The 19,969-nt window shown below is 42.0% G+C and overlaps 1 protein-coding gene across 5 annotated transcripts in view; it reads left to right on the forward strand.

Annotated features, from left to right (window-relative positions):
* The window catches only part of LOC122564787 (whirlin), a 221,895-nt gene that overhangs the window by 78,735 nt on the left and 123,191 nt on the right, over positions 1-19,969 (forward strand). For all 5 annotated transcript variants that reach the window (XM_043720015.2, XM_043720016.2, XM_043720018.2 and 2 more), the window contains one exon: positions 8,047-8,172. In XM_043720015.2, coding sequence (XP_043575950.1) covers positions 8,047-8,172 — 126 coding nt within the window. The remainder of the gene's footprint in view (positions 1-8,046; positions 8,173-19,969) is intronic.

A 19,969-nucleotide genomic window follows, 5' to 3' on the forward strand; every position in this document is an offset into this window, starting at 1 on the left:
ATAGACTGTAGAGAAATAGATGGTGACATCTTACAAAATGTCCAGTTTACAGAGGAGGAAGTGCCATATGTCTTGAAATGGTTAAAGGGGGATAAATCCCCAGGACCTGATCAGGTGTACCCGAGAACTCTGTGGGAAGCTAGAGAAGTGATTGCTAGGCCTCTTGCTGAGATATTTGTATCATCGATAGTCACAGGTGAAGTGCCGGAAGACTGGAGGTTGGCAAACATGGTGCCACTGTTTAAGAAGGGTGGTAAGGACAAGCCAGGGAACTATAGACCAGTGAGCCTGACCTTGGTGGTGGGCAAGTTGTTGGAGGGAATCCTGAGGGACAGGATAAACATGTATCTGGAAAGGCAAGGACTGATTCAGGATAGTCAACATAGCTGTGTGTGTGGGAAATCATGTCTCACAAACTTGATTGAGTTTTTGATGAAGTAACAAAGAAGATTGATGAGGGCAGAGCAGTAGATGTGATCGATATGGATTTCAGTAAGGCGTTTGACAAGGTTCCCCGTGGGAGACTGATTAGCAAGGTTAGATCTCATGGAATACAGGGAGAACTAGCCATTTGGATACAGAACTGGCTCAAAAGTAGAAGATAGAGGGTGTTGGTGGAGGGTTGTTTTTCAGACTGGAGGCCTGTGACCAGTGGAGTACCACAAGGATCGGTGTTGGGCCCTCTACTTTTTGTCATTTACATAAATGATTTGGATGCGAGCATAACAGGCACAGATAAATGCGAGGTGCTGAATTTTGGGAAAGCAGGTAAGGTCCTAGGGAGTGTTGCTGAACAAAGAGACCTTGGAGTGCAGGTTCATAGTTCCTTGAAAGTGGAGTCACAAGTAGATAGGATAGTGAAGAAGGCATTTGGTATGCTTTCCTTTATTGGTCAGAGTATTGAGTACAGGAGTTGGGAGATCATGTTGCGGCTGTACAGGACATTGGTTAGGCCACTTTTGGAATATTGCGTGCAATTCTGGTCTCCTTCCTATCAGAAAGATGTTGTGAAACTTGAAAGGATTCAGAAAAGATTTACAAGGATGTTGCCAGGGTTGGAGGATCTGAGCTACAGGGAGAGGCTAAACAGACTGGGGCTGTTTTCCCTGGAGCGTCGGAGGCTGAGGGGTGACCTTATAGAGGTTTACAAAATTATGAGGGGCATGGATAGGATAAATAGGCACAGTCTTTTCCCAGGGGTCGGGGAGTCCAGAACTAGAGGGCATAGGTTTAGGGTGAGAGGGGAAAGATATAAAAAAGACCTAAGGGGCAACTTTTTCACACAGAGGATGGTACGTGTATGGAATGAGCTGCCAGAGGGTGTGGTGGAGGCTGGTACAATTGCAACATTTAAGAGGCGTTTGGATGAGTATATGAATCGGAAGGGTTTGGAGGGATATGGGCTGGGTGCTGGCAGGTGGGACTAGATTGGTTGGGATGGACGGGTTGGACCGAAGGGTCTGTTTCCATGCTCTACATCTCTATGACTCTATGACTGCAATTCAATTTTTCCACTATGCTCGGATAGTGTGGCATGTAAAGTTGAATGAGGGCTGAAAATGAGTTAATAGATCCCCAATACAGGATTACCCCTTTGCACATAGATGCTGCTGCAATACTCATGGTGCCTACTATGTAAATGGTCACAGATTGCAGTCAGGGCTAAGAGGATGACTGATAGAACAAGGAAGGGTCACAAAGTCATAAAAGGATAGCAAGAGTTAAAGCTCAGTGGCACTACCTGACGGCCAAGGTGCATACGTAAACTGGATGCACAGTCTGACTGGAGCAGGAGTTGGAAGTCATTCTAAAACTGATTCTCATCAGGGAAAGACAGGAGGATGGTGCAAGATGGCTGACAGTGTACTTCAAGCTTTTCTGATGATGTATTGGGGTCATAGTGCAGGAGTTAGCAAAGAGGAGAGATCTCATCCATCCACCAATTCCAGGAGGTCTTCCACACAAAGTTTATGAAGAAAAAAAGGATCAGCTTAGATGCTGACACTGTACATAATATAGACAATAACCTTGAGGTGGAGTCTGCACACAGTGAGTGACCTGCATCCATGGCTGACTCATGTGGCAGTTCAGCAGAGGGTAAGGTTGTCCACGTATTCAGTTTCAGCTGCAAATGTTAATGTAGTGGATGCAGAAGACATCTGATGTTTATGCACAATAAGATTCTGCAAGCCTGATGGAAGATCTATCGTCAATGCCAAGCTCCACAGAGGGGTCTGGCAATGATTTGTTACAGGGCTTTGAGAAGAAATTGGAGTCCTTCTTTGTGAGTGTGGAAATGGTGTCCAGTTTCAAGCCTCGCAGGATAATCAAGTCTTACTAATCTCAGGGTCATCACAAAAGTTAAAGATTAATCAAAGTTGGCATTCATCTACTTGTAAAAAATCTAACCTCCTTATAAAACTCCCTCAGCTTACACATACAGACAATCACAGACAGATGAAAAAAGAATGTTGGTGTCAGGGATGGAGGGAAAAATCTAGGAAAGCAGTTTATTGGTCTCTGTTCACATGGTTTGCTGGGATGACCCTCTTGTCTTGTCAGGCCATGCTGACCCTTGATCACTCTCTTTGCCTGCACCAAATTGGCAGATTTCAGTTTAAAACATCCTTAATGAAGCAGCAGGGTCTACACAATGTTCCTCACTGAGGTTCAGGTAGGTGAATGTGTTCCTGAATACCCTGGGCAGATAGTGCCTACTGCTAGGGATCCTATCCCCCTCCACCATCAGTTTGTCCTGTTCTGTGTCATTTCTGCTTATTCTCCTTGACGGGCTGTAATTGAATGGGCATGCAATGTGTCCATGCCTGCTGCCATACCTGTAAGTTTCAACCAGCAACTTCAATCAACTCTAGAAATAATGAAGCACCCTGACAAATTGCAGCAAGAGCTAGTAGAGATGAACCCTCAGATCTATTTACCCGGTGCAAGTGGGCAGTCTTTCCTGCTGCTGATAGCATGTGTGCGATCATGGTTAAGAAAGAGTGTGAAGTAATAAGCTCAAAGGTGTCAGTTCAGTGTTTGACACTGATTGACCTCTGATTTGCGAAATCACGTACCTCCAGTCAATGCTCCCCAAATGGTATATGGTGTGGTCAGACTGTGGTGTTGGTGTGTGCGTGGTATAGACACCATCTTGGAAGTAAAATAGCACAAGTGGCCCTGTCAAACTGGGCACAATCGAATCCAGTCTCCAGCCAGGGAATCTGAATTCCAATGTGGAAGGAGCAAAGTCATTAATAGTTTCTCTGCCTGTATATGCAGAAACTTATAATGCTCCTATTATACCCTTTACCCTTCTGCAATGGAATTAAGTAAAATGTACCTTTGACATGTCCATTATGATTTGAAATGCAATATTTTACAAGGCACTGCTAATGAGCATTTGACAGACAAATCACCAAAAGATTAACACTACTCTGTGTGCTAATAATAGAGGAGAAGCCATTTGAAATGGTCTTAACATCCTAGTTCAGAATTTTAAAAAACTGACACGTAAAGAGCCGCAGGCTAATTAAGAACACACAGCACAAATCTGTGAAAGGCAATGAATCTGCAAAATTTAAAGGCATTCTTGGGAGGCAGTAAAACTCTATTGATAAAGGAATAGCAAGAATATTCTGAACTTTGATTTTCAAGAGGTGTTCATTAAGAAGTGTTCTGCAAAGGACTGTTGCTGATGAGACTGAAATATTAAAGCCAATGTGACAGAGACAGGGGTAAAGATGAGCCTTACAGAGTTTGTGATCAGGGTGGCTGTAGTAGTAGGGGTCCAGTGATTGGAGGGGGTGTAGGGTTCACATTTACTGTCAACATGGTGGTCAGCAATCAAAAGTAGATGGACGATCACTGAGAATTTCAGTCATGGAGAATGACCTTATCAAATGGAGTAGGAAACAGATTTATTTGACAGGCAGTGAGATCACACTCCTGGCCCAAAAGCAGTGCTGAAGAAGCACTTACTTTTTCAATGTGGAAGTTCTCATATTGTCTTGTACAAATAAAAAATACCTTGGGTTTGCTTGTTGGATAGAGTCAAACTCCAATGTTTGTTCGTCATTTTTATATACTGCTGTACAGAACGGAACTGCTTTTCGTGACTATGTATGCGTGTAAAGATACTTTTATAAATAAAGTATGTTTTTGAAATAAAAAAAGTTCTCATCTCCCTTAAACTCTCAGGTTTCCCAAGAGCTGGAAGACCTGACTGACCTGCATCACAGTTGGAAAAGAGAGAGAATCTGTTACCTTAAAATTTTTAAAGAAATATATTTTAAAGAGATATTAAAAAGAGTTACCTACCCCCTGTGAGCAGGAAGAATGTTTATTCCCACCCACACCTCTCCCTATTCAATTACATTTAAACCAGTAATAGGTGGGTTTGGGCCAGGATTTGAAATTATTAAAATGTCAACATTTGATGTGAGATGGAATACTCCCCACTTGCTGAGTGAGTGCTGCTCCAGCAACAGTCAAGAAGCTTGACACTAACCAGGACAAAATAGCCCGCTATATTGGCATCAAATTCACAAACTGTATGTATTATTTATAAAATACACTGCAGAAATTCTCCAACTGTCCATGGACAGCACCTTCCAAACCCACAGGTACTTCCACCTAGAAAGATAAGGGCAGCTGATACGTGGGAACACCACAACCTGCAAATTCCCTTCCAAGTCATTCACTATCCTGACTTGAAAATATATTGCTGTTCGTGCACTGTTGCTGTGTCAAAATCCTGGAATTCCCTCCCTAAAGGCCTTGTGGGTTTATTACACCAAATGGACTGCAGTGGTTCAAGAACACAACTCACCCCACCACCTTCTCAAGAGCAGCTAGGGAGGGCAATAAATACTGGCACAGCCAGTGATGCCCACATTCCTGAGGTAATTTAAAAAATGAACTTGACCTAAACTACCCATTCTTGAAGAATAAAATTCATTCCGCTCTCTCTCTCTCTCTCTGTTGTTTAACCTGCTGATTGTTTCCACGATTTTTATTTCAGATTTTCTGCATCTGTATTATTTTCCTTTGGTTTCAGTTGGTTGGATAGGTGGATATAAGATGAAATTTAATTAAAAGAGTGACATGGAGTGTTGCAACTGAACCTTAAGAAATATAAAGGACTAAGGGTTCAGATACATGCATGAGAAGGGCAAGTTAAATTGAGAAAAATAACTTTTAAAATCCTAGAATAGGGCAGGACAAAAGGAGGCCATTTGGCCCATTGGGTCATCTGGGATATATCTTTTTAACAGATAGTCGCTATAATCCAGATAGTCATATTTCTCCTGCTTATAGTTCAGATCCTGACAATGTTTCTTCTCAGTCAAGGATTGATCCAATTCTTTTTGGAAGGCTGCTTTGAATTTGTCTCCACCATCCATTTGCATTAGACCATGCATTTCAAGTCCTGATGGTATGGATTTCAAGGCTTTGTAAACAATTTCAAAACCAATAACTTAATGCCAGACCTCTCCATGCTATTTGTTAAGCCTGGTTAGAATTTTGTGACTAGTTGTGACTGTTCCATTTTACATAGTATGGAAAGGCAGTGCTTGGAGGAGTTACCAGAGATAAGGGTTTTTTTTTAATGAAAAAAGACAGGAGAAATTAGGGCCGCTGTTCATTTTAAAAGACAAGGTTCATTGATCTGATAAAGATATTTAGAATTATGAAGTTTTAACAAGGTAAATAAGGAAAAAATGTTTCCCCGGTTAGTGAAACTAATAAAAAAACCAAAAAATTACAATTGGTGCTTTACCGCCAAAACAATGCTAAAAGAGGTTAGGAGAATTGTTTTTTTGAGGGGAAGCTTTTGGGTGTGGAACATTCCACTGGAATTCATCAAGGTCTTAAAGCTGAAGTCAATAAATATTTTAAAAGATAAACTTAAAAGATATATTACAAGGTCTGAGGAATTGGGGTGAGATATGGGATATGTTGTTCGGTTTGATGGCACTAGCAGGCAATGCAAAATAATTTTGCTGTAATCTTTCTGGATAAGGTAGATGCAGTTACAGTGATAATGTTTAAAAAGCATTTGGATAAGTACATGAATAGAAAAGGTTTGGAGAGATATGGGCCACATGTAGGCACATCGAACTAGTTTAGTTTTGGAACATGGTTGGTGTGGATTAGTTGGACCAAAGGGCCTGTTTCCATGCTGTATGATTCTATGATTCTAATGCTATCTCTGATCAGTCATTTTGGATCGGCTGCTCTAGATGTGTTGGCCATAACAGGATATGTATCTTGTAGACCACCCACTATTGCTTATTTTACACAAAATAGGTGGCATGAGATCTCAGTGGTTAGCACTGCTGCCTCACAGCACCAGGGACCCGGGTTCAATTCCAGCCTCGGGTGATTGTCTGTGTGGAGTTTGCATATTCTCCCGGTGTCTGTGTGGGTTTCCTCCGGGTGCTCTGTTTCCTCCCACAATCCAAAGATGTGCAGGTTAGGTGAACTGGACTATGCTAAATTGCCCATAGAGTTCAGGAATGTATAGGTTAGGTGCATTAGTCAGGGGTACATGTGGAGTAGTAGGGTAAGGGGAATGCATTTGGGTGGGTTACTGTTCGAAGGGACAGTGTGTACTTGTTGGGGCAAATGGCTTATTTCCACACTGTAGGGAGTCAATGAAATTTCTATGAAAAAAATGTCTGAAGGTAAAATTATCCCCCTTTGATTGTCACATTTGAAAATTAAATCAAAGAAAGGAGGAGACATTTATAGTTTGGGATTATATTCAGCATGAAATGGTTGGACCAAAGGGTGTGTTTCTATGCTGTATGGCTCTATGACTCTATTAATGAATGTTATTCTGAAGTTTGCTGTTCTATAAGTACCATATAAATACAATTTGTTATACTGCATTAAATGCCAGATATTTATTTAGAATTGTGATGGTCTCAATTCTTGCTTTGAATAATGCAATCAAATTGACAGGGTCCAGGGTTAGAGTTAGCCTCAACATCCAGTAGGTAACAGTGAACACCAACACAAAAGGTGAATTCTAACTGTCTCCTTGTCTATTTAATTATTTTAATGATGACACTTTATCTTGCCTTGAATTGTTGTGTTCTTGTAGTGGGAGAAGGTTAGGCGAATAAAGAAGACCTGTTCACATACAATAAATCTTCAGGTTAAACTGCACACTTTATATAACGTACGCCTAGCTACAAAAAAATGAAATTGCACAAGCAAATTACATAATTGCCCAAAGAATTCCTAACTTGATGGAAGATTAATTTACTGCACAGATATCACTGTGGATCTTGCAATGCACAGGAAGCTGAAGCTATGAAGTGCATGTACACTGCTCTGAATTACTCTCATTGCCTAACATATGAAATGCTGGCTCCTTTATTATGAAATATGGCTGTTACATTTCACACATACTGGCTGACACTTTGATAAAATTACCATTTTTTCATGCTGTATCTTTTTGCAACCCTTGCTAATAATTTAACAGGTAAGTGGTTGAATACTGGGCTAAGCTTGCACAATCCCTTCGTTGTGCACTGTGCTATAGTCCAATGGTTGATTTTGTCGAATTTAATTGTTTGGAAGTATATATTTTCAGTTTGTCAATCTGAGAGGCTGAACGAGCCATCAATGGATGATTTGGAATAAAAGAGCAGAGGCTTTACTTTTCAAAGGTCTGGGTTTTGCTTCAATTGAGTCCTTTCCCACATATGAAACTGCCATTATTAGTAATCTGGCTTTTAGTCAGAAAATTTGTTTGAGAACACCAAATGTACTGTGCGTGCATTAAGGAGAAGATTAAGCTTAATGACAGTGCTTTTATAATCAAATGGAGTATTCTGGTAGACAAAAGGGCAAGGATACTGAATTTGAGCAGATTATAGTGTAGATTTTCAAAACCTGCAAATGGTACATACATCAAGACATAACAATCCATTACCCATCAATATGTTTTCCACAGGTATAGCCAGGCTATTGATAACTGAAATGCCTTTTATTCCACTCTATTCCTTAGTTTTCTGTTTTGCCATTGTGCAGGTAAACCTTGTCCTGGATGATGGGAAGTCATTGGGCCTGATGATCCGAGGTGGTGCTGAATATGCCTTAGGAATTTACATCACAGGAGTGGACCAGGGATCTGCAGCAGAAAGTACAGGCCTGAAGGTACCGTTATTTCATGTGCTGATATTTTCAAAGAGAGAATCCCCGCGTATATGCCTTGTACTGTTGGATGTCTCAAACAGGATTAACTGTTTGCCTATGCTTAAAGGTGTTGCTACAGATGTTAGGTGATAGGTTCATGCCAATTGAGATCACACTTTATGGTCACTTTTCAAACATTCACACCTGAGAACTGGGTGACACTGGAATGACTGCACTTAATGCCATCTCCTGGTTCCCTGAGAAAATGATTCTCCATCCCCTCCCTTGGTAATTATTTCACAATTTTTGTTAAACCACCAGATGTTATTAAGAGTCAACCATGTCATGTTGGTCTGGACACTCATGTTGATCAAACAGAGCAGGGCTCACAGGCTTTATCTCCCAAAGGACATTACTGAGCTGCTGGATTTTATCATATTGTATAAGTATTCATAGATGCTTTATTTTCCCTAGTGACATTTCACGAGATTTATTGATCTGATTTCGTAGCCTACTGTTGTGTGATATGTATTTCCAATCTCTGCCTTGCTCGGTTTGTATCATAAATACGACACTACTGGTTCGTTTGCAGAACAGAATTTGAGTATTACTGAAAGACTTTAAGCCTGACAGGTTGATTCTGATTGGCCAATCTTTGGGATGTTTGCCTGCATACTTGGCATCATACTGGTTCTGAAAATCATTATACATGACTCATTTGTGTGATAGGCAGAACATCTTGTTCGCTTGGCAGCATCTGGTTAGTGGCAGAGATAGGAATATAGGCATTACTCCCCAAAGATGAGTGGTTCATATCAAACAGTGAATCCATTTGGCTGTTCAGAACAAGCAAGGTACTGACCGTGTCCAAACAATCTACACTTACAAAACTCACAACACACCTGTCTAACATTCAATGTGATTCTGAAATAGACAACATTTGTTGGATAATTCTGAATATGAGAAGAATTCCACTGACAACCGATTTGGAATCATCAGTCAGGCTCAAGATGTGGGTGCAGATGGAAATGGTATTGCAAGTGGAAGCTACATATATTAATATACAAGACCCCTTTCTTTACAACTAGAAATTATATTTGTATACACGCTGCCCGTTTCAATTCAACATAGTAGGTAAAAGTCATTTGGGTCATTTCTCAGGCAGTGTCTAGACCAATCAAAGTCAATTTACCTGGTTTAATTTAACCTGCAAAGTTTAACCAAAGTCTGGCAGTTAACAGTCAATCATTATTTACTACTGCTTTCTCCATGGCAACACCAATCAGAACCAAGTTGCTAACCAATAAGTACTCTCTTCTCACGCAATATAAATGTTATTGCAAATTGTCCTGATGTGTACAAGATGAACATGTTTAAGAAAATGTTTCTTTTTTTCAAACAAACCCATGCTATTTTAAACCTGTTCCAGTCAGGCACAGAGATGAGTTTTTTTTGTATAAGTCAGTTAGTACCTGAAAGGGTTATTTGCCATCACATGTTGAGCTCCACCCATCAGAATATAAAGGACTGTTCCCAGAGGAGTTGACATATCTTACATTCCACTTTCCAACTGCTGAGTTCCATTTGGCCGAACAGTAATGTGTCATAACTCTTAAGACTGAGGCCTCACAAGAGATTATCATGTAATTCTGATGCAATGTCATTCCCTAATAATTACTATGTAATAAACCAATGGTTAACAAAGTTCAGCCTCCCTTCTGTTGAACAGTTCATATGGACATCCTTCGCCACTATCAATAACTCAGACTTAAATCAATAAGGCTTGATGGGAGCAGATGTATCCAAGGCATCTCAGATGGTTTCTTTGGACATGGCCTCAAAGTCAAGACTCAGCCATTGAGAGAGAGGAAGTTCTGAAGGCAATCCACCATTGAATTCACTCATATGTTTCTCAGCAATTGATAAGTGAGGTATTGGAAGGGGCATTTAAAGTTACCATCGGGCACTGTTTTACTCATTCTAAAGCGATGGGGAAGGTGATAGGAATCAGCAGGTTGGCACCAAAGATCTACCCACCTCTTTCCACCACCTTGGCAGCTATGTTCAGGTCAGGAAGATCCAAGCCACCACCAATTAAGGACCTTTTGATTGATTGAGATAATGTAAGAGCCTCAATCCACCAGTTAATTGTCTTCATGACTGAGAAAATTGAGCACCCTGGTTTGTGAGTTAGCCTTGATTTGCCCTAATCACAGGGAACTTAAGTTGGGTTATAGATGGGGGCAAGTGTGCTGCTGTTTTTTTATTGAAAAAGTTTTGAATTTTTTACAAAATTATAAAATTACTATAAAATAGTATGACAATCTTATAGTGGAGAACCTTCAGTTGCATAGCCTGCATCCTATTACAAATTGAAATCTCCCTCACATTCTTCCAAATATCCTCCCATGCCTCTGACGAGATCTCCATCTCTAATTCCTGAGTCCAGATCCCACACAGCCATTCAAGGTCCTTCAAGACACTATCTCTTAATAAATGGTAGAGGGAACTGATCGAGAGAGTTCCTGTGAACCAAAGTACTCTCCTTTCCAATTCAGACTTAAAGGGATTAACCAATAATGTAGTCTTTTCTGTATAAAGTCCCCGATCTGAAAAAAAACAAAAGAGGCCCCTACTGATGATTCATATTTCTGGCTCAGCTGATCGAAAGACATCATGACCTCTCCCTCAAATAAGTCTCCCAAACAGGAGACTCCACTAGACTCCCAGAACCTAAAGCCAGAATCCATCGATCCCACTATGGGAGTAAAAAGGCAAATTCTTTATAAATTGCCCTCGTTTCGTCACATTATTCTTCATGCAATGCTCCATGACAGGCCTCATCTTGTCCATAAACAACAAATTAATAAGGGGGCATTTTGTCTGGGAGCCCTCATTGTCCAGTCATATTGACCTTGGGTCCTGACAAGCCTAATCATTCACATAGGATAATAGGGAACTTCATTGATATTTCTTGAAATCTGGAAAGTCCCCCCCCTCCCCCCTGCCCCCCCCCCCCCCCCACACCATCCCTGTGGAAATTGCAATTTAGCAAGCTTAATTAGAGGACAGCCTGCAACACCAGATGAGAGAACCAAGCCAACTGTTAAGCCTCTGTAACGCTTGCCTTGGTAGCATCAGAGGGAGCATTCACATGGTATATAATAAACAAGGAAGAACATTCATTTTAACCAGAGCTATTCTACCCAACCAAGATATTGGTAGAGCCTCCCAATGCTGAAGGTCCTGTCTTATCTTCTCCAATAACTGCACAAAATTAGCTTTATATAATTGATCAAAGGCCGGAGTGATAAAAATGCTTAAGTGCAGGAAGCCTCTCTGTGACCACCTGAAAGGGAATTGGATTCTACCCATAAGATTGGGTACTCCACCTGACAAAACCCCCCACAGGTATAGCCTCTGATTTCATCACATGGATTTTATACCCCGAGAAAGAGCCAAATAAATTAATCTTCTGCATGAAATGGGACACATATTATCAGCTTAGTTAGCTAAAGAAGAATGTTGTCTGCATAAAGGCTGATTTTATGCACCCGTGATCCCAACTCCAGAGCAGCTATATTGGGGCCCCTCTGGATAGCCTTTGTCTACGGCTCAATATAAACAGCAGCGGTGAGAGAGGGCACCCTTTTCACCGCTACCAATACTAAAATTATCAGCCCTTATGTTATTAGTGATAACCGCTGCCTTAGGATTCCCCAAGGCCAAACTGTTCCAGGACATAAAAAAGGTATGCCACTCCACCCCGTCAAATGCTTTCCCTGCATCTCGGGAGACTACCAAGCCTGGAATTGACCTCTGTTGGCACACCTGAATCACATTCAGTCCTCTTCTAATGCTGTTAGATGACCTGTGACTATTAATAAAACCTGTCAGATTCTCCTTTACAAGTGAAGGCAATACTTTCTCCAACCTCAGCGCTCATGTTTTTGACAGAACTTTAAAATCCACATTTAGCAGCGAGATGGGTCTGTACGAAGCACAGTCCTCTGGGGCTTTCCTCACTTGAGAATAAGGGAGATATTAGCTTCTGTCAGAGAGGATGGGAGGCAGTCCTGACTGTACTAATAATCGTACATGTCCAACATTGGCCTGGCCAACATATTTATAAATTCCTTATAAAACCCGCTCTGAAATCCATCTAGGCCTGGTGCTTTGCCACTCTGGAGCTGTCTCACTGCCTCCTTTATCTCTTGGATTGTCAGAGGGGCATTCAAAAGGGACACCTGCTACACCTGGAAAGCCCAACTTCTTAAAAAGGGACTCCATCTTTGCCAACTTGTCCTCACAGCCCTCTGACCGATACAACTCAGAATAGAATTTCCTAAATGTCGCATTAATCCTTTTGGAATCGTAAGTAAGAATACCAGTACACTCTCTGATGGATGTGATAGATTAGGGAGAACTCTTTTGCTTGGCCAGATATGCCAGGTATCTACCTGGCTTATCACCATACTCGAATAACTTCTGTTTTGCAAAGGAGATCTCCCTCTTTGCTGTCTGGGTGAGCACAGAACTCAGATCAGCCCTGAGGGCTGTAATCCACTGCAACTTGGTCACAGACGGCCTATCAAAGTATGCCCTCTCGACTGCCTTCAACTGGGCTGCAAGCATACACTGCTGCTCTCCCCTCTGCCGCCTCCGGGTCGCAAAGTAAGAAGTAATCAAACCCCTTGCATAGGCCTTGGCAGTCTCCCAGAGCACCGACAGCTTACTAGCCGTACCCGAATTAACATCCCAAAAAATTTTAAATCCCTACAAAAAGTACTCAATAAACTTACTGTCCTTCAGGAGAAAAGGATCCATACCTCTGGACTTAACCTACAAATACACTGCTGCATGGTCAGAAGTGGCTATATTTGTAGCTGCTGTTGATGGCTGTCACCTGCACCCCATGAACACCTGGCTAAAAAAAACCATCTTGCCATTTTTCTGCTCATGGTTTTCAGTTGTGGCTGTACCTTTCTGGGTGGTTGCTGCATTTACTGACTGCCAGCTTCAAGTGGGGACAGGCCTTCCTGCTGCAGGACTGGATTGGCTAAGAAGTCTACTGGATTAGTGGTGCTGGAAGAGCATAGCAGTTCAGGCAGCATCCAAGGAGCTTCGAAATCGACGTTTCGGGCAAAAGCCCTTCATCAGGAATAAAGGCAGTGAGCCTGGAGTGTGGAGAGATAAGCTAGAGGAGGGTGGGGGTGCGGAGAAAGTAGCATAGAGTACAATGGGTGAGTGGGGGAGGGGATGAAGGTGATAGGTCAGGGAGGAGAGGGTGGAGTGGATAGGTGGAAAAGGAGATAGGCAGGTAGGACAAGTCCGGACAAGTCATGGGGACAATGCTGAGCTGGAAGTTTAGAACTAGGATGAGGTGGGGGAAGGGGAAATGAGAAAACTGTTGAAGACTTCAACAGTTTCCTCATTTCCCCTTCCCCCACCTCACCCTAGTTCTAAACTTCCAGCTCAGCATTGTCCCCATGACTTGTCCGGACTTGTCCTACCTGCCTATCTCCTTTTCCACCTATCCACTCCACCCTCTCCTCCCTGACCTATCACCTTCATCCCCTCCCCCACTCACCCATTGTACTCTATGCTACTTTCTCCGCACCCCCACCCTCCTCTAGCTTATCTCTCCACGCTCCAGGCTCACTGCCTTTATTCCTGATGAAGGGCTTTTGCCCGAAATGTCGATTTCGAAGCTCCTTGGATGCTGCCTGAACTGCTGTGCTCTTCCAGCACCACTAATCCAGAATCTGGTTTCCAGCATCTGCAGTCATTGTTTTTTCCTCTAAGAGGTCTACTGGGTCACTCCTTGGCATTTGATCCAGCAGCTTTCTCATTGGCAGAGGCTCACTCACTCTAAAGACTGCACTCTGTAGCACGGAAGGATGTCATTCGGCTTTTCAATTATCATAGAATCGTTACACTGTGGAAGCAAGCCATTTGGTCCATTGAGTCCACACTGACCCTCTGAATTGCAGCCCACCAAGACCCACGCCCCTACCCTATAACCCTATATTTACCATGGTGAACCAGCCTAGCCTGCGTATCCCTGGACATATTGGGCAACTTAGCATGGCCAATCCACCTCACCCTCACATCTTTGGACTGTGGGAGGAAACTGGAGCACCCGGAGGAAATCCACTCAGACACAGGGAGAATGTGCAAACAGAATGGAATTGAATCCGGGTCCCTGGTGCTGTGAGGCAGCAATGCTAACCACTGCCCTAAAGTATTGCAAATCAATTTTGAAGAGCGAGTACTTTCTACATTACATAGAATCGTAGGATTAGTTCCCTTCCCCAGCTATTGCTCCATAACCTTGCAAATTAGCCCTCTTCAAGTAAGTGCCCAATTAGTATTTGGTATACAGTTTGATTCCTCTACCTAAGAACAGATGTTTGGTTCACTCTCTGTTAATACTTCATCCCGAGTCATCTTCTTAGCGGTGTTGTTTGGCAGAGGCGGTTTGTCATTGCTGTCTATGCTTGAGGACAGGATGAGGAGACAGATCCCAAGTCTACCTCAGGAACAGCAATTGAACTGTTGCTATTGGTGTTATTCTGAACTATACTGTAGCTATCTTTTAAACTGAAGTATCCAGCCCTCACGTACCAAATTGCTCTTTGAAAATTAAAATGGAATCTGATTCTTCCCATTTCAGAAAGTATATAACAGAACTTTATAACTCTTTGTGCGAAGCAATTTATTTTTCTTATATCTCTGTAGATCTTTTGGCACCTGCTTTGTTCACTCCTGGCTGAACCTATACAATACAAAGACCTGAAAGAGCCAAAAATGGAAAATAATGTACGGAACAAAAGTCAACTGATTGTTCTGATGTACTTCTTAATGGCTAGGTGGCTGTTGTTAAATCAATCTGACAAAACGAGATTCAATAAAAGGGCTTTTTTCAGATATGTTATCTTGATATAACAGGCTGTTTGTAAAGGGAGCATCGAGATGGAAAGAGATTGCCAGGGATGTTCTGCTGAGCCCAAGAATTCTTGCTCACTGGTTTCAATAGCTGATGGTACTTGGCTGCTGTGCCCTATATTATGGTCAGTTTAACAAAGAACCCTAATTACAGAGCATAGGTTGTGAGTACAACTTCAATAATCTGTCGTCTAAACATTTGTCTTAAAAACTGGTTGCTGAGGAGCAGATTATACACTCTCTTCTGAAAGAATAGAGCTAGTTTAACATGACCTGACTGAAGTTTTAATTTTCTAAAACTCTACCTTGGTTTTTTAATAGAGGAAATGATGTTAAAGAGAATGCAAATGCACCTATCATAATCAGTCAGTTGGAGACATTTTACCAGAAAAGTGGTAACAAGAACATTGGATCAACTTGTGAAAATTGCACAGTTGATAATTTAAAGTTCAGGTTATAGAGTCATTGAGATTTACAGCACGTAAACAGACCTCTCAGTCCAACCAGATATCCTAAATTAATCTCGTCCCATTTGCCAGCATTAGGCCCATATCCCTTCCTATTCACACACTCATCCAGATGCCTTTTAAATGCTGTCATTGTGCCAGCCTCCACCACTTCCTCTGGCAGCTCATTCCATACATGCATCACCCTCTGCACAAAAGAAATTGCTCCTTAGGTCCCTTTTAAATCTTTTCCCCTCTCATCCTAAACCTATGCCCTCTAGTTTTTGACTCACTTACCCTGGGAAAAAAGACCTTGACTATTCACCCTATCTATGCCCCTCATGATTTTATAAACCTCTGTCAGGTCACCCCTCAGCCTCTGATGCTCCAGGGAAAACAGCCCATCTGTTCAGCCTCTCCCTAAAGCTCAAATCCTCCAACTCTGGCAACATCCTTGCAAATCTTTTCTGAACCCTTTGGCCATGATTTCTTTCTGACTGGGCTTATTCCAAACTTGCATGTCAAGGTAGGGAGAAGCAGTAAATCTCAGGGGACCTGATTCCAGGCTGGACCCGACAGAAATCACTCCCCGGCAGGTGGATTAGATTACTTACAGTGTGGAAACAGGCCCTTCGGCCCAACAAGTCCACACCGCCCCGCCGAAGCGCAACCCACCCATACCCCTACATTTATCTCTTACCTAACACTACGTACAATTTAGCATGGCCAATTCACCTGACCTGCACATCTTTGTGACTGTGGGAGGAAACCGGAGCACCCGGAGGAAACCCACGCAAACACGGGGAGAATATGCAAACTCCACACAGTCAGTCGCCTGAGTCGGGATTGGGGTGAGAATTTGTGTGGCTGAAGACAATCACAAGGAACAGTGCCTAACAGATAAGTGTTGAGTTTGTAGTGGGGAGGCAGTCTTATTTTGAGGGATGGGTAGTGACTAAAAAGCTCCCTCTGGTCCACATACAAACCTAAAAATAAAGTTAAACATGGCCTTCTTATGACCCATGATCAAGTTCCTGTCAGGTTTGGCCTGGCAATGACGGCATTGAATGGTCTTCATTTAAAGTAGCAGGCCATGTCCCACTGACATCAATGGAATTGTATCTGAATGTTAATGGAGATCACAGTGGCCAGTGATTGGTGTCCTGATAGTCACTGACAGGGAGGTCACTTTGGAGCGGGAACGGGCTGGACCAGTATGTCCCGCTCATCATTTTAACTGCTGTTCTCCACTTCTGCCCAGTTTGCATCAGGTGGGAGAGTGTTCAAACCAGAACCTTTGTTTGTCAGTTTGACAGAGCTAAAATTAGCTTGCTCTGGACTAATTAACAGATGGAGTTTTCCAACGGTGTTTGTAATCAATTCAATTGTCAATGATGATGAATTTTGTAAGCACCGAACCGAGCTGCCTGTAAGAAGATCCTGCCTGTATGCCTCAATCTCCTTTTTCTTATCTTGCTAATTCCATGCAACAATATAAAATCTAAAGTGCTGAATATTTCCACAGCCGTGTTATTACTTGTCGTTATTACTCGCATCATAGAAGTGTACAAAACATTGAGAGTACTGGCTTTATTGCATTTGTAGCCTAGCACATTGTGGTATTTCTGGTTTAAATAAATGAGTTTCTCAGGTGTCATGCTCTTAGATAGTGAGGCCTCACCACTCTCTGACAGGTTGACCTTAATTGTCCTCTAATCCTTCCACCAATTACTTTAAACCAATGTTCCCTGTCATTGACATCTCTGCTAAGGGAAATAGCACCAGGGTTAGGAAATTTTGTTCACCTCAGTTAAATCACCCCTCAGCCTCCTATGTTCCAAAGAAAGCAAAGTCAATCTCTTAAGCCTTTACACAACCACACTTCAACATTAAGGGCAATATTCTCAGAAATCTTCCCTGAACCCTCTCTAGTGCACTTCTCCATGTAATGAAGTGACCAGAACTGTGCACAATTCTCTAGTTGTAACCTAACTATTGTTTTAGACAATTCCAATAGAATTTCCCATGCCTCAGCTAAGAAAGAAAAAAATTGGATATGTTTTCTCAACCTCTTACGTATCTGCCTATAACCTGCCCTGTTACCTTCAGGCATCTGTGGGGTTGCACTTCACATTACCTCTGTTCCTTGACCCTCCCCAGCATTTTACACTTTATTATGCATCCCTTTGTCTTGCACAGCCTCTCTATATGTATTACTGCACACTCGTCCACACTGAATACCCATTACCAGGCGAGATAAGAGAAGTGCCCTCCACACCAAGGCAGTACGGAATTGAGTGAGGCATCAACGAGCATTTACAAAGCTGCAGAGTATGGAAATCAACGGAAAAAAAAATCTCTTTTGTTTGGAGTTATAATGAGCATGAAGGAAAATGGTTATGCTTTTGCAGGTCAACCATCTCAACCCCAGGACATCCTGAGGAGCTCCTCAGTGTAATGTCCCGCACTCAATCATCTCCAGTTTCATCATCAATGATCCTCCTTCCATCATTAAACAAGAGGTGGGGATGATCACTGATGAACAAATTTCTGTAGTAGTTGCAGCTCCTCATATACAGAAGCACAAGAGGATCTAACTCTTGCTTCTTGACATTTGATGGCATTACCATTATTGAATCATCAATCATACATATCCTGCAGTTACCATTTACCAGAGACTCAACTGGATCCTTCATATAAATGCAGTGGCCAGCTAAACAGGTCAAAGGCTGACAGTTTTACAGTGAGTAGTTCACATCCTGACTCTCCAAAGCCTGTTCAGCACCTATAAAGCACAAGTATGATGTAATATTCCTTACTTAGATGGGTGCAGCTCCAATACTATTGAAGAAGCTCAACACCGTCCAACAACTTGCCATTGGTACTCCATTCACCACCTTCAACATCCAATCCCTCCATTAATAATGCACAATGGCAGCAGGATATACCATCTGCAAGATGCACTGCAGAAATTCACTGAGGCTCCTTCAACATCTTCCAACCCTACAACCTCCACCACCTAGAAACAGATGTGTGGGAATGCCACCACCTTCAGCTTCATCTCCAGGTCACACATTTTCTTCATCTGGAACTATATTGCTGTTCTTTCCCTATCACTGTGTCAAAATCCTAGATTGTCTTGCTATCTAATAAGGAAAGATTGATAAAACTAGAGTTTCCATAGAGTTTCAAAGAGGTGATCTCAGTGAAACATATAAGAGGAGGACAGAGTGGAGGTACATAGGCTGTTTTGCCTGCCTGGTGACGAGCACCAGGGAACATCACCTCATTATGCAGGTAGTCAATTAATGACCAATGTGAGGAGGAAATTCTTCAGAGTGTAGTGAGTGTTTGAAATTCTCTACCCCAGAGGATTGTGGACACTCAATCTGAGCATGTTCAAGTCAGAAATCATTAGGTTTCTGGACACAATGAAATCAGCCATGATCTAATTGAAAGGCAAGGCAGTCTTGATGGGCTGAATAGCCTACTCCTGTTCCTATGTTCCTTCCTAATAGCAAGTAGATGTAGCTGTACCACATAGATTATGGCAATTCAAGCAGGGAAATCACCACTATCTTCTCAAAGACATTTATTACGGGCAATACGTATAGACTTAGCCAGCGATACCCATATCCTGTCAATGGATTAAGTAAAACACTTCTGTCCAACTGACCAATCTATAGCACTGCAGCCTACAACTTTCTCCCCGTCAACTGTATTGCTGACTTATGCATCAGCTACCAAATTCTTAGTCATGCATTCTCCATTTTAGTCTAAATCACTGATATATGCCAAAAAAAGTGAGGAACCAAGTTCTGCAAGATGTGGAACTCCACTGTAAACAGCCTTACAGTCACAAATTATCCATTACTGTATGTTTCTTGCTACAGATTCAATTTGGATACAATTTTCCATTTTCCTATGGTTTACGTGCACTTTTATTTTTCTGACCATATGCTTCACTAATGCCATGTGCAACCTAATCAAAAGCTTTGCTAAAATGCACATAACCTACATGTGCCATCTCATTAATTGTCCTTGTTATTTCATCATAAAATTCAATCATGTTGGTCATGTAGCTCTTCCTTAAAAAGAAGTCTGTGTTCGCTGTCATTGATTAACCTGCATCCTTCTATATGATGAACAATAATAAGCCCACTACTGAAGTTAGGCAGACTGGCCTGTAATTACTGTCTATTGCTTTCTCTCTTTTTAATGATGCAACATTGGCAGTTCTCCATTCTTTAGTCAAAAAGGATTGAATTGAGATAGTTAGCTGTTCTCTCTCCAACCTCCCCCTCAGTCTCTTAACAACCTGGGATACTCTTCATAAAAGACTGGTGGTTTAATCACTTTCAAAGATGTTAAATCTGTTAATATTTCATCTTCCACTGTGCTCACATCACACATTTCTCCTCTGC

The sequence above is a fragment of the Chiloscyllium plagiosum genome, unplaced genomic scaffold (assembly GCF_037043375.1).
Source record: "Chiloscyllium plagiosum isolate Xiang-an unplaced genomic scaffold, Cpla_swu_hap1 HiC_scaffold_21, whole genome shotgun sequence".
Lineage (NCBI taxonomy): Eukaryota > Metazoa > Chordata > Chondrichthyes > Orectolobiformes > Hemiscylliidae > Chiloscyllium > Chiloscyllium plagiosum.